The 15,836-nt window shown below is 37.6% G+C and overlaps 1 protein-coding gene across 1 annotated transcript in view; it reads right to left on the bottom strand.

Moving 5' to 3' along the window:
- GAS2 (growth arrest specific 2) overlaps positions 1 to 15,836 on the bottom strand; it is a gene marked incomplete at its 3' end in the record, with an annotated part of 78,140 nt that overhangs the window by 56,584 nt on the left and 5,720 nt on the right. Inside the window, exon 3 of the mRNA XM_084263914.1 lies at positions 12,558 to 12,682. Coding sequence (XP_084120040.1) covers positions 12,558 to 12,682 — 125 coding nt within the window. The remainder of the gene's footprint in view (positions 1 to 12,557; positions 12,683 to 15,836) is intronic.

The following is a 15,836-nucleotide window of genomic DNA, read 5'->3' as shown; positions in this document are numbered from 1 at the left end:
AATCCTCATATAACGTACCAGGCAGCTGGGATACCCAGAAGTAGATATTGTCAAAAATTGGTAAGGGAGAAGCTTCATTCACCAGCTTAAGCACGTTTCATTATTTGATTAGTAACTAATTTACACATAGACAAGGTACATGTCCATTTCAATATATGGAAGCAAAATTATGATGTTTGACATCTATTTAACCAAAGCAAAAGCCTCAGTAAAATATGACATATGATGAGTTTCTGTTAAGATTCAACTGATATTTGGAAAATTAATTACCTGGAACTATCTGGAAAGAGAAAGTAAAGGAGGAAATGCATGGGACATAGTGATCAGAAGACCACCTAAGAGAGGCTGGCTATTGGGCAGTGGGATAACACACAGAGACCAATAACTTTCCATTGGAGAGCAGCTAAGGTACAGCTAGTGGAAGCTGACAACAGCGTCAGATCCTGTTTCTGCCCACTGAGCTTGTGTAATTGAGGATGGGACTAAGTCACTACGGTCCAAAGCTTTGGGGATGTCTATAAATTGAGTTTCAAAAATTTCCAGGCATCCATTATTATAACACATTTATGCCTACTGAGAAGTTCACTTTTATTAACAGTCTTTCAGAGATCTTGCAGAAGTAATTTACAAACTCCAGGCATGTATGCACCACAAGTTAAAAGCCATTACCTCTACTTACCTACAGCCTGAAAATGCTAGCTGGCCAAACACAAAAAAATCGAAGTGGGTTTGTTTGTTTTTCCCTAATGTTATAGTAGCTATAAAGAGAGAGACTACCATTATACAGCATTAAAGAGAGAAACTACAATCAAAATATTAAAAAAAAAAAAGTTTATTGAAATTTATAAACCGGAACCAAGAGAGAGACCTCCTACAGTGTTTCTCAAAACAAATGCAAGGGGCAGAGCCTGGCATTCCATAGTTTATTCCATTCAATAAATGCTCTGTACTTTGTCCTTAGACCTCTGGTTTTCATTTTGGAGGATTTTTTAAATTAGCATTTCAGAATGGGTTTCTTAAATAATATCCGGTTAGAAGAGAACGGGGCAGTTCTCAGAGTTTCTTTTTCAGATGACATTACACTTCATCGTTGATACATGATCATGAACTTTTCCCCATCACAACCACAACAGCCAGAGCTAAATTAGTCCAGTCAGCTGAATAAGAATCCTAGCTTATGAATTTCCCTCATTTATATTGGAATTTAATGACAAACATAGGATTATTGCATTTGAGTAAATTGTGTATGGTTATTTCATTGTCACACAGCAAGACCTGTGAATGAACATGGCACCTATGTACATAAGCGGCAATTTCTCCTTGAGATGCAAACTGGTCCAATCTGAGTGGATTTTTATAGGAGACTTTTCAAAAAGCATCTTATTAACCCATGACGATGGCTTATTATACACCACATTATCAAAATGGTGTTAGAAAGTTAAATATTAAAAGTATTAAATTTTGGCAAACTAGACTCATTTTAGTCTAGGTAATTTCAAAATCACTTTTTTCCCCTTAATCAATGCAGAAGAACCCAAACTAATGACAATGCTTAGAAAACTTCAGTCAGAATAGTCGAAGTCCCTCAAATCACATTAAAAGTTTCTAAAATTTCATATCAAAAGACGTTTCTATAATTCCACTTACAGTGTGGTGTAATATAGTTCAAATAACCAACACATTTCTTCAACCTATGGAATTATAGTAGATACCCTTTCACTAGAAGTGTGAATAACAAATGTACGCAGCTGTTCAAACTCCTTGAGGTAATAATGCTGTGTGACATTCTGTATGTCTACTGCTGTATGACAGTCATGCCTCTTCCTTTTCCATCAATGATCAATCCCACACTTGTGACCTTCTGAAGCATGAGGAAGGGTAGGGGGTTCCCAGTCCTTTCTGTAAGACGAGTTCCAAATCGCGCTTTACCTAACATGAGCCAAGCATCAAGGAAGACTGGGATCAAGATCTATGCAATATAAAACCAGAAATTTGTCAGATGTTTTATCTGCTCACATTTTGGATTTCCAGATGTTTAACAAAGATACAATTTCTATGGAGCTGATGAAAACATTCAGAAAGAATTTCAAATATAGCTCACAACAGGTAAGTTTGATTCTCCAAAGCCCTGTATGTTTTTCAAGAAAAATTGCATCTTTGCCTTTATGATAAAGAATCTGATTGTCTGAGAGTTTTCCAATTAGAAACCACAAGGAAACTGCTGAAGGCCTGGGAATTCTAAGCTGGTGTAGAATTTTAAAGTGTCTGTGATTTGAAAAACATGTTGGAACGTTAATCTATACGGCCAAATTTCCAAACCAGCCTTAAATCAGTCTCTGAAGTTGCAGACACAGCTTTACTGTGTACTTGAAGCCTATGGGGCCAATTGACACATACAAGCCAAATGGGAATACATGTTTATTTAAATAAACAAACATAATTATGATAACTATAAATTGGTATTTATGCCTGAAAACGAATTTTGCTTTCTCCTTCTGCATTGCAATCATCACTTATGGCTGTATATTTACTAGTTCCATTGATTCAGAAATTTTGGCTCATTATTATAAGCTCAAGACTCACTATTGGTAAATGAAGCAAGTTCTTTAGCTCTTGCTTATTCATTATTCCCCCAAAACTACTAACCCTAATTTTGACCTGAGAACCGCACAGTTAAGATAAACATAGTTGGTCTAAATTATATTTTCTCAAGCTTTTAAAAATATAGGCTAATTTCCATTCAAGTACCTAATCTTAAATTTCTGTTCCAGACTATTCGTAGTGGTCTAAATAAAAAGCCCCACAGAGAGATCTGTTACAAAGGCTTTTACAGTTTTCTTAAAATAGATAAAAAGTGTTACAATGCACTTCACATGAAAGGCAAAATGCAGTCAATCTAAAAATAGTTGTTTATATATTTCTCTCTGAAACCATGCCATCCCTATTTGCAATACCCAGACTGAAGTAATAGTAAAATACTATAAAAACATATGAAATGTCTTAAGTATTAGTACTACATACAAAAGCAATGTTAACTGAAAAAAGAAACCAAACAAAACCCTTGAGATCTCTTCTAGTTAAGTGATATTATAAGAAATCAAGGTTTGGTTCTCCTCTTGACCTGATTTGCTTTCTGAGTCATTAGGATGTTTTCCAAACCAGGATCCAACAGGCAGTTAAACTGCATGCATTCGCACTGCTTTCCCACCCCCACAACAACCACCTTGAGATGCAAATTCTGATTATTTCTGCAGTGTCAGATAGGAGCCAAGGGAGGGGTATGCCAGAGAATTCCTGCCTCAGGTTCACTGACAAGAGCAAGGCCAAGAGACCAAATGTGCTCCAGCCAAACAGGAGAACAAACCATGCTTTCCCAAGGACAGGTAGTATCAGTGTGAAGAAGGATCTGGAGATAGATGATGTTTCAATGTTCCTTCCAGAGTTCTGTAGCTCTGCCCTCAACACACTGCACTTCAAGTGCATCTATAAGCTTATGGAAAGTTCTTCAAGGTATTCACCTGGAAGGTGCTAAGCGGGCAACCACAGAATATCCTACATTTTTTCAGAAATCTCCTATTATGATCTGGTGAGTAACAACTCTATCCTACCATGCAATCCTCCAGCAAGTAGAAAAGCCTTAGATGTAAGAATTATTTGCTGAGGCATACAGGGTTAATCTACATGTCCTGTTGCAGGCAAATCTTAAGATATCTGCAAGAAAACTGGAAGCAATCCAGCTGAACATGAGCACAGAAAGCTATTGACATGTCTGAAAAAGGTACAAGGAATTCTCTAGCAAACAGCTCTACAGTCTCATGGAAATGATTCCTTCCAGATGGATTAGCATTTGTGAGCCATTTCACAAAATTATTCCTTTCCTCTCATATCCACATCAGTCTGCCACTATGAAGATTAATATACAAAGACAATGCTCCACATTTTTTTCTCCCAAATAACTAAGGGCCATATCTATATTGCATATGATTAGAAATTGGCTCCATAAGCTTTTACTGCACAAAAAAAAAAAAAATCTTCACAAAGTACTAGTGTGCAGACAAGCAAATTGCTGCCCCAGACCACGAAGAATCTGTGCATAGACTAACTATATTTATGCAATTCTCGACTAGAGAGCCAGACTTATAACTCACAGAGAGCACCGGAACATGGCTTTGCTATAGCTGAGGACTCTGCACAGGGCAGACAGGCTCAAGCCATCAAGTTCACTGTACTTGCTGGGAATCCATCCCATCTACGGGACACAAATAACCTTGAGAAATTGAAGCCTACAGTAAAAGTAAAACCACCGCATAGATTAGATCTGGAGACTTCCAGCTTGGCCATCCAGGGTCTAAGAAGAGCAAGATGCACATGCTTCAAAGGCAGAGAACAAAAAAAACCCAAAAAAACCCAAAAAAAACAACCAATAGAAGAAAATGTCCAGAGAGAAAATTTCTTCTTAGCCCTTTCAATCTGAACTTACATTACACCTTCAGGCATGAAAATTTATATGAGTTCCGAATTAAAAAAAAACATTGAAGCAGTTCTCTCTGTCATACCTATGGATATTCTCATAGCAATCACACATACCTGATTGTGTTTAGGAATCTCTTAAAGCTATTCTTAACTGAGAATATTTTGATGCATTAAGTTCAAAGGTACTATTATATTTCAAAAAGACCAAATTAAAGGAAATTATAAATCTAGTGATTTTCATTGCACAGCACGTCAATCATTTGGTGAAAGGATTTCTTTAGGGCAGGGCCTTTTTCTACTTGAAGAAAAAAGTTACCTGCTTTTTTTCCTTTTCTTTTTTTCATTTTAATATTTTCAATTATTGCAATGCACACCCACTTTTTGACAACTCCAGTAAAGGAAGCTCAAAGAGGTCCAGTGTGGATTTTATAAAGTATAATATCTAGCCCAAAGAATGTCTTTACTAGACTAGCTGCCTCATTTTTAATAGCCCTTCAAAAATAATGCGTCTTTACTACTTCGTTCAGGTTTAGTTTGATCTTAAACTACTGGCTTTCTGAATTCCGCCAAGCCCACCAATCAAGCAAGTTGCCTTGGGAAATTACAGAATATTTTCCTAATTCTCTTCCTGGCTTGATATTTCATCAGTTCAGGTGAAAATATACTAATCTGACCTATTACACCTCCTGTAGTTTGTCAGATGTGGAGTCTTCTGCAAACAAAGCCAACAATTTGACCTTACAGCATCTGTACAAGAGTCCCACCTTGTCCAAGATTCGAACAGGTCTTCCTGGATTACTTAGAAAGGAGAGTTACAGTGGCACATTCATCTGCCATTTAACCTGTGGTGGTAACATATCCATCCATACGAAGATACAGAAGACTTTCTAAAAACAAATTTCCTCATTTTTCAGCTGCTACCAGACACTTTGCTTTCTTGGAGACTCAGAGGCATTTGTTATTCCTTGTGAATCTCTGAATGTTTCTCCATTCAAATAATTCCCTTTATGCAAAGCAAAGATTGAAAAGATGGAATGAGCATACACACATCCTTTGTTCCTATAAATTGCTAGAGGAACCGCAGAGCTGTTACTCAATACTAACTCAGACTGGTTCAGGAGATGATTAGCCCTGCTGAGGAGGACCTGGGTGTCATGGTAGATGAGAAAATGAGCATGAGCTAGCAGTGTGCTCTTACAGCTCAGAAGGCCAAGGGGATCCTGGGCTCCATCAGAAGAGGGGTGGCAGCAGGGACAGGGACAGGATTGTCCCTCTCTACTCTGCCCTCGTGAGGCCCCATCTGGAGTCCTGTGTCCAGAGCTGGGGCCTGCAATATAAAAAAGAGGTGGAACTGTTGGAGAGGGTTCAGAGGAGGCCACAAAGATGATTAGAGGGCTGGAGCACCTCCCCTATGAAGAGAGGCTGAGGGACTTGGGCTTGTTCAGCCTAGAGAAGAGAAGGCTGTGAGGGGACCTCATTGCAGCCTTCCAGTCCCTAAAGGGAGCAGAGAAACAGGAGGGGGACCAACTTTTTAAAAGGGCAGACAATGGCATGACAAAGGGGAATGGATTAAAGCTAAAGGAAGGAAGGTTTAAATTGGATATGAGGGGGAAGTTTTTTTACAGAGAGAGTGGTGAGGTGCTGGAACAGGCTGCCCAGAGAGGTGGTGGGTGCCCCGTCCCTGGAGGTGTTCAAGGCCAGGTTGGGTGGGGCCCTGGGCAGCCTTGTGTAGATCCAGGCCTGGAGGTTGGTGTCCCTGCTTGTGGCAGGGGGGTTGGAACTGTATGATCCTTGGGGGCCCTTCCAACCCATACCATTCTATGATTCTATGATACTGGGAGTCATATCCTAAACTGGATATGGGATGCTCTATTTCAGGGAGACTAGGTTTGCTCCATTTGCTTGTTGCCCCATTGCAGAGGAGACACAAAGCTCTTTGAAGCAGCAGATTCCTAAGCAAAGGTTTGCCTCCTATCTACATTTAGAGAACGATGAGTTTCCGTGTTTTTTGCAAATGAGCAGAGTCAAATATCAGTTTGCTTTCATAATGGGAACTACCTAACACTAATCAGAGCTCACCAAATGGATGGCAATACTGTTCAAACAAGAAGAGCTCAAGGCACTTGATAATGTTCACAAATCAAGCCACTACCGTACACTGTTGTACTCCCAAATTACATTACACATGTGGAAAATGAAAGTGCAGACATGCACTCTCCCAAACTCAAACAAACTTACAGCTGAGATGGGAAATTAACTTGGCGCCCAGTTTATAATCTTCTTTTGCCATCAGCTCCTTCTTTCAATATTGACAGATTTCAAGTTAATTCCCCAGCTTTTCAAGTTCTTCAGTTCACAAAATTCTGCCTCTACTTCCACAGATGCATAATTGTCTTCAGAAAAATAAACATCTTGACATTTAAAACAAACTATGAGTTTTCAGTTGTGAAACTGCTGAATTGTTTGGCCTCTGAGATTCAACTTCAACATTAGAACTTAATTAAGGGCAAAAAACTTCCATCCCAAATCCTAGTTTAGATCTCTTAATTGTAACTTTCAAAATGTGTAACGTGACTCTCAAGGTGCTCTCGCTAGGCCAAAATCTCACCTTACACAAACCTGTATGACTCTGAAAAGCCAATGCTGTCACAGTGATCTACATGCACCAAGTATCAGACTTGCCAAGTGTATTTCCCAGGAGCACCTAAAAGCTTTGGAGACAGAACAACTGCAAAATAACTTCAGATACTAGAACTACAGGTAAGCCATGGACAAAATCTCTTAACATTAGGAAGCCCAGGAAAATGTGTCTGCAAAAATTAGCTTGATTAGACAGTTGCAGTGGAAGTGTATATACACATCAAAAAATTACTGTTTTCTACACAAAAGTTTTATTTCAGTGCAAATTCAGTTTAATCTTATTATATCAGTTCTTGCTGGAAGGATAAAATTAAACACGTATTTGAGTCAAACATTTTAGGACTTAAGATATATTCGTATCTGGATTTATTTTGTACTTTGCTCTATTTCTTTTATATGCCAAATCAAATTGAGATTCCAGCTTCCTGAAAAAAGGTTGAATTTTAGATTCCAATTCAAAAGTATTTCTAAGAGATCTGTGTTGAGATTTATCTGATTAACCTCTGAGAAATTGGAGCAAAAGGCTGATCAGCTTCAACCTGTTTTAATTCACTTGTCATGAAAACATTGTTTTCAGTGGAATGTTCATAAATACCTAGGCAGCTTCAAGGATGGTGGGCAAACTACTATGCACTGCCTATTTAAATGGTTATAACTATTAACACAGTTTATTTATTTTAAAATCCTAATTAATGGGCTTACTAAACTAAGCCCAAGCAAACATGGACTCTCTGCATACTCACAGGCCTTGATGCTTTGAATTTGTTTGTACAGCTGTGAAATTCTCAAATTAACTATCTGTCAGGAAAAGTAAAATACTGCCTGGAGAGCATAGAGACGAAATACAAGCCAATAGGAGAAATTACAAAATGGCATCCTGTGACATGAACCACTTTTATGGAATAACTCCTGTTATAATAATAAGTCTGTAGTTTCTAGACAGCAGATCATTAGCAGCAGCAGTACAGGTAGTTCCAACAACTTACTACAATACAAATCTTGAGCATTTATCAAGACTGGTATCAGTCAACTCCTTGTAGTTTTTATACATGCACATGATTAGGTTTATGAGTGTAAAATCTCCAGAAAGAGGAAAAAATTACTTCTTTAAAATTATACATTAAGACCAGCCTAATACTGCCCTCCCTGTTTAAAATATCCATTTTTATTTAAAACTCAAAGCTTTACCAGTCTGAAGCAAAGGATCAGAAAAAACATCGCTATTTTCAGATTCATTAGTTTTTGTAGCATGGTTTAGCTGCTTAACAATGAATAACATTGTCTTTTACGATATACAAAAGAATCCTGCACTTAACATCCTTTGAAATGAAGAACTGTCATGTGCTTCATCTTTAGAAACTGAAATGCTTTTAATAATTTACTACTGAATGATTAAATCGAATACCGCAAGGTTAGGGAGCTAGACTTGTGGAAGACACATTCAAAGTATCAATTATGATATCCCAAAGCACCTATGATGGCATTACACTCAGAAGGACAACTAGCAGATACTCTGTAAATGGCAGCAGAGGCTGCCAGCCCAGTGCTTTTGATTACTTCCCTGGAGGACGAGATACCAGCCCGTGACTCAGGTATTATTTATTCTTAGCTGTAGGGATGCAGTCCTAGAGGCACATCTTTTATAGAAAAGAAGTAGTACAAATTTAATTTAAAGTTCAGCCCTTGCGAAAGGATAGATTTGCTCATGTCCATCTGTACAACTAGCAAGGTACTGAGCCCAAAGAACCAGTCATACACGGAACATAAGAGTGACTCTACTGGGTCAGAGAAAGGTTCATCCAACCCAGACTAGAGAAGACTAAGACCATAGCAAATGCTATACTTCTCGATACTTTCTCGAGCTCCATTTTTAGCTATGGGACTTCCCCATCTAGATTGTGTTTCTGTATACTTAGCCTTTCAAGAGATTTCTCTTCCATTACCTTACTCAGTGTTTTCCTGAAGCCAGGTAAACATTCACTGGCAAGGAATTTCCAGCCAGTTAGTAAACCACAACCCCCTTTTTTCTGTTTGGCTCCTACTTACTTCAACTGATGTCCCATAGTTTTTGTATAGAAAAGACCAAACATCTACCATACCATTTCTGATCTTGCAAGTTTCATCAGATGCCCCCATGTTGCCGCTTTCCACACTGAAGAATCTTAACCTATGCAGTCACTTGTAAAAAGTGACTCAACAAAAAGTTTCTCATTCATTGCCTTCCTCTGATTAAGGTGCATTGTGCACCTTTCCATCTCCTTTCCAGTTTCATAAAGCTGTATTCTGAAGCCATATTACTAGTAGCTTCCTAAGCCTTTTGAAGATGTCCCCAGTATCCACAAGTGTCTCCACATGACACAAAATTGTAAGTTTTATATCAATATCACCATTTTCCTTACATACTTTAAAAATCTGATATTGTGGGAGGCACAAAATTTTTGGCTCATGCTTTCCCAATTTATTCAACACTTAGAAAGGCTGACAAAATTTCAGTCTTCCCTAATAAGGAAGGGAATGATACAGTTCTAGGGAACCAGAAGCAACAGTATTTAACTCTGCAGAGTACTGCAATGGGAACTTAAGGAATTACTGCAAACAACTGATGTGTCAGTGTACGCAATATTACTTTTTCTGGTCTTCTTACAAGTGTTACTACAGCTGCTAAACTGGACAGAGAGCCCCAAAGAGCTGCAAAAGTCAGTGTAGGATCAACAGTATAGATCAAGCAGAACAGATACATCATCTTCCTTTAAGACAAAGCTAAACCCAAATATCTTATGGAGCTTTGCCATCTAGGAAGTAGCTCCCATACAAGGAAAAACTTCACTTCTGAAAGCAGACCAACTCTTCAAGCTTGCAGAATGACTTTTCCCTGATTATCTATAGCCTTATCCTGTCTCCCTCAGCTGCAACCCGGTGCTGCCTGCAAGCTGATCCTTCTGGCAGCCACTCATTTGTTATCAGTCTGCTTCTATCTAAAAAAATTAAAGTTATGTATAGGGGCAGAAAAGCATGTTATCCATTTTGATAGAAGCTGGACTCTATACAACGTCCAGCTGCCAGTGAAGGCACCTGAGTGAAAGACCATAATGTTTCCGTTCTCCTGTGCACATAGAAATGGCCAAAGGGCTTAAAAATTCCACATGTATTATTAACAGAATACATAATGTTCATTCAGGGGAGGGTTGTGGAATTCTTACTATGCTAAATTTCATATGGTATAGTCTGCTTATAAGTTTCCTTGGCACCACAGTCAGATTTTCCAATGTGTAGACTAGTCCTATTGCCTAGGACTGCTACACAGGGAATTGCAATCTGAAAGGATAAATAGCTCCCTAATAGCCTACAATGACACAAATCTATTACTCTGCCATTTCTCTGAATTTTTACCATACTAAGTATGAAATAATATACTTTGAGAAAATAACAGTGGAACAGAACTTTTTCCCTTTAATTGCACTGCCTGTTACATCAGTTTGACAAATAAAAGACCAACAAATCTAGGTAATTACAACATATGGGATTACAAATGTCTAATTGGCTTCTAATGTAACATAGGTTCAAAAAAAGGGGCATCAGCTAACTGAAGCAAGGAAGACCATATTCTCATCCAAGGCAGTTAATACAAAAGAGGAGTTCTACCTCTTTTTGGTGGCAAAGCCAGAAGTACCAAACATGGGTGTGTTCCTGGGATATCTTTCCAAATGGCAGCTCTCTCCAAATAAGCCACCATCAGACAAAACTCGATGCAAAAAAAAAAAAAAAGCCTTGAACAACCAACAAAGCAACCAAAAACCCCCAAGGCAGTATTTAGACATCTAACAAAAGCATAGTTTGTATTTTTGAATATTGAATACAACTCTGCAGTAGAATTTAAGACTATTACTCTCCTGAGAACTTTATATTAAATAGACATGGTTTTCTGAGATATCAGACTGTAAATTAATTTTCCAGTACACCAGCCAGGCAAGATAAGAAAAGGGAATGTTTTAGAACTCTGTACCAAGTTTACCTTTGGGGCATTCACAGAAGCTTTTAATAGCTTTTGTCAATAATGGTGCCTTTTGCTTGTTAAGAAAAAAAAAATAAAACAAACCACCAAAATAAGTAACTACCCTTTCTGCCTATCTAGTTCCTAGGCTCAACTGAAAAGACTGCTGTAAGTGTTTTCTCCATTCTGGAGCTACCATAAGACTAACCATCTCTTAGGCAAAGACAAGCTGGACTGTATTGTAAAAAGGAACGCAGAAGTCATCCAGTACTTGTACTAACAAAACCCTGATTATAATTTGAAAAATGAAATATGAGTTCCAGCTGTCTTTCTCTCCTTTGTGGAGGAAGGCTTTCTTCCTTCTTTACTTATCTTTCTTCCCAGCTATCTCTTCCTTTTTCTGAAGAAGAAAACCCACAACCCAATGCAAGCAAACAATGCCCCCCTGCACCCACACCAACCCACAGAAGGTTAAACAATAACTAAATAAAGCTTGCTTTAGTCCAGACAATTTCTTCTGCAGCAATTATGAGCTTGGGGCATAAAATAAATAAACAAAGAAACAACTTACGCAGTTACCGCTGACACAAGGCTGTCAGTACTCAGAAATGTCGATGAAATTTATGCTGTGCCCTAATTTCTGCTACAGACTAGTTATAAAAACATAAAGAATAGAAGCAGCACTCTGATTTCTGTTCTTGGGCTGTTTTTTACATGCTGTTTACCGGCCTTTTTTAGCTTTCAAGAAATATATCTATCTGAATTTAACAAGAATAATAAAAACAGTTTAAGAGTAAATATATTCACCTGTCTATCACTCAGTTTAACTTCTCTGGAAAGAAACCTGCTGCACTCTTTACTTGCTCCCAGTAAGATTGTCCTATGAAAATCACTGATATTGAAGGGAAGAAGTTGTGGTCAAGGAAGATCTTAACTTGATCTTTGTAAAGCTCTTCAGTTTCTTCTGTAGTTCCCTATCTTCTGCATCATTCCTGCAACTCTTTACTGAATCTCTTCTAGTACACCAACATGACCTTCAAACTCAAGGCACCAAAACTAAATATACAACTTTATTATTGGCCTCCCTAGAGCTGTTTAGGGAGGAAAAGACACTTCCCACAGTTCCTTAATAGACCCCTTGCAAATAAATACAAGCATCACATTTTCTCTATTAGCTACCACATCATTCTGCTAGGCCTTGTCCTATGTCTTATCCTCCATATAATTACAAGTCATTTTTTGAGTAACTCCATCTCATCGTTACCTTGTTACCCAAGAAGCAGCAATTCCCATAATTTTATATTCTATTTTCTCTACACAGAGCAATTATCTCACTGCCATTTACAGAACCTCCACAAATTAAATCTCTTCACTGCCCAAAAAAAGCTCAGTACAAAACAGACAGGTACCTCAGCTCCTGATAAAACATGCTGAAACATTTACCAACACTTACTTTGCCAGACTTGTTTGCATCAAAGCTGTTTTCTTTAAATTTCTCTTGCAGGGTCTCAGCTAATCGACAAAGCAAGGCACCGTTATCCAATTTTTCCATAAATGTTTCTGCTGTTATTTCTCTACCTGAACAGCAAACAGAAAGTTAGCGTGACAGAAAGCATGCAATGGCATAGACTGCATTTGTGTAAAAGCAATAGAAACCATGACAACAGTTTGAAATATGCTTTAACTGAAAAACTTGCCTTATTTTGAAGTAGTAGTCATTAATATTCATTATTGACTGGTAGACATACAGCAAATTATTAAAAAAAAAAACAACAATGCTTTCTTTGGGAAGGCATATGCTATTTGAAAAATAATTCTAGCGTAGACTCCATGTACCTCATTTTACATATCAAATTCCAGTGCTTTTAACATAGTGGTTTAAAAGACACCGAGTACAGCAAGCAAATGGTTTACACCAGTATGCACTGTTAGCTATACTATAGTGTAAGAGTTGCTAACACTAATGCAGCTTATTTTGTAATAGAAGTAGAAAAATCATGTCAGGAAGGACTGTATTTTCTTTTAAAAAAAACCCCAAACCAACCCAAACTTTAAGACTTGATCCTGCAAGAAGTTGACAACATACTAGAGTGACTGCAGTGCTCCTCTGAAAGAGCTTTTTCAGAATTAAAGTTAGGTAGAGGAGAAGAAAAAAAGAGAGTGAAATTTCATGGAATGTATCTACTTGCCACACAAATTAAACTTTTCACCCAAAGAACAAAGCTAAAATACTCTGATTTCAAAATATATAAATTATTATCATGCTAGATGATGCTGTACTTCAGCTCCCACAGATTGTCCTCCCTGGCTACAGGAGCCCAGTTGACCTTCCATTACACCATAATTACATAGTCCTGGCACAAGACATCACAAGAATCCTACTAGGAGCTGTGCATGCTGACCAGGCTGGACAGACCAAATAAGAAGGGAATCATTTACCACCCCAGACTAAACTTCTAGAATCTGAACATCATTTCCAGGTAAAAGATATTCCTATTTCTTATTGAAGATTTCCATTTTCATATTTATACTGAAAAATTTGCCTTCTCCTTGGACGCTTTTTTGACCTGAAGCTGTATTTTTCAGCTCCCAACTTGTACAAATAGAAAGAGAACATCAATTCTTGCTCTTATTAAGACAGGATTTATTTGTTTGTGGTGATATATACATATGTCATTTGGGAACAGAAATAACACTATCACCCTTTTTTTCATAGACTTTTGTACAATAATCATCAGTAACAACAGACTACCTTGAAAAAAATTAAAATTAAAAATTAACAAAAAATGAGGGTGGTTCCCTCTCCCATTCTTTGTTACTCAAAACCTTCTCGTTTGCAAGCATGACAATAAGCAGAAGTCTGCCCAGTGGTGGTCAAGTTTTTTGCCACAGATTTTTGACCAACAAGCAGCTACCTGACTAAAATAAGTTTGGTTTTTGCTTTTTCTTTCTTCTCTACTTGTGTGGGGAAATTTATTTTCCATGAAATGTGTGTGTGTGTGTGTGTGTGTGTGTGTGTGTGTGTGTGTGTGTGTGTGTGTGTGTCCAAAAACCCTAATAGAAGTAGATTTAGAAAAACAGGAAAGCTTTTCTATATCATTTCATCCAGAGGAAAGGGGAAAAACTAACATTCAAAAGTAACAAAAATGAAGTAGAAGAAATTTTAATTCTGCAATATATTGCTGATACATTGCAATTTGGTAGCCAGTGTCACTTGTAACACCCAAGACAGCAGTATTATAAGGCAACATGGTTAAAAAGATGCCAAAGGAAAGATGATTTGTCTAGGCCCTTGCCTGAAAACTGTTAGATACTTCAGCATCCCTTAAAGGGTTGTGAGTCTTTTCAGCGTGGTCAGTTAAAATGAAAGACATAAGACCTTTCCAGCAAACCATCCTCAGATACAAGGGTTGACCGTAAACTTGTTTGAACACATTTGTACTTCAGAAATATTTGTTTAATGTGAAGGGTTTTTTTCCCCTGTTTTTATTCCTCCTTAAATCCCACAGCCATACAGCCCACTTCCTAGCTCTGGTATACCCAAATGACTTCTCCAGGCAAAAGAGCAGTAGCAACACTGCCAACATTCAGCGGCAGCTTGTGCGTAACTGGCAATATTTTAGCAGCGCCTCCAGTCAGTTGAATCCAGGACTGAGACTATAATAGCCCACAGATACAAGAATTGAACATCTCAGCAGCTCAAAAGCCTTCATCACCATTCCAGCTTACTTATTTGCCTGTTTGCCCCGTCAGCATTTTTGGCAGAAGGCATAAAAAGCCTAAATTTGAAAAATGAATATGTTATAGGAACTGCTTCATTTTTAACACAACATTGCATTTTATAATAGGCTTGTTTTCTTCTAAAAATGTGTTTCAAATATTTTTAACCTACTCAGTTTTTCTTTTTATTTGGAAAGCATACATTTTTCCACAGGTAAAAAAAAAATAATTAAAAAAAAAATCACATTCTACATATATATTCTGTCCTATGATACACAGATTTATTATTTCACTGGCCAAGCAGTAAAAAAACCCACCCTAAAATCTTATTTAGAGGTATTCTCTCTTTACACACAGAGAAAAATTCTTCTATCTCCTGCTATTTAAAAATATATTTGTATTATTTTAAATGATGAGCTGCATTAGCGGCTTGGTCACTGCACATTGTACGCTAAGCCAGAGTATTTTAGTTCTGTTCCCATTTATGAAAGCTGAAAGAATGAGTTTTGCATTGAACATCTGTATCCAATGAAAAATATATTAGGTGTCAGCTTTCAATTCACTCTATTTTATGGCTCCAAAAGGTGGCATTTCTTTGCTAAAACAGACACTCTGACATATTTAACAGTTGAAATATATTGATTCAAATGAGAGTAATGTTCATAGCCCAAGGAAAAAAATAGCTCTGTGTATTTGTATGGAAAAAACATTAAACTCCATTAAAAATGTATAACTCCCCCTATAATTACAAGAAAGCAGTTGCAATGTTTTTATAGAATGGTAATAACATTAAGTATAATAAAAAAACAACACTAGAAGTATTAAAAAACGCAGGAATATGGAGGCACTCTCCAACCTCGCGAACTTTGCTTACCGTCTCTTTCACCACCACTGCCAGATGCCCCTTAGAAACACAAACATAGACCTGAACACCTACCATTTGGAAACTTGTCCACTATAGTGGGCAGCTATCCGTAAGGCTACCCAGTCCTGGGGGTCCTAATGCAATCAG

The sequence above is a fragment of the Gallinula chloropus genome (genome assembly GCF_964237585.1).
Source record: "Gallinula chloropus genome assembly, chromosome: 4".
Taxonomy (NCBI): Eukaryota; Metazoa; Chordata; class Aves; order Gruiformes; family Rallidae; genus Gallinula; species Gallinula chloropus.
This window is presented reverse-complemented; position numbering and strand designations above follow the sequence as displayed.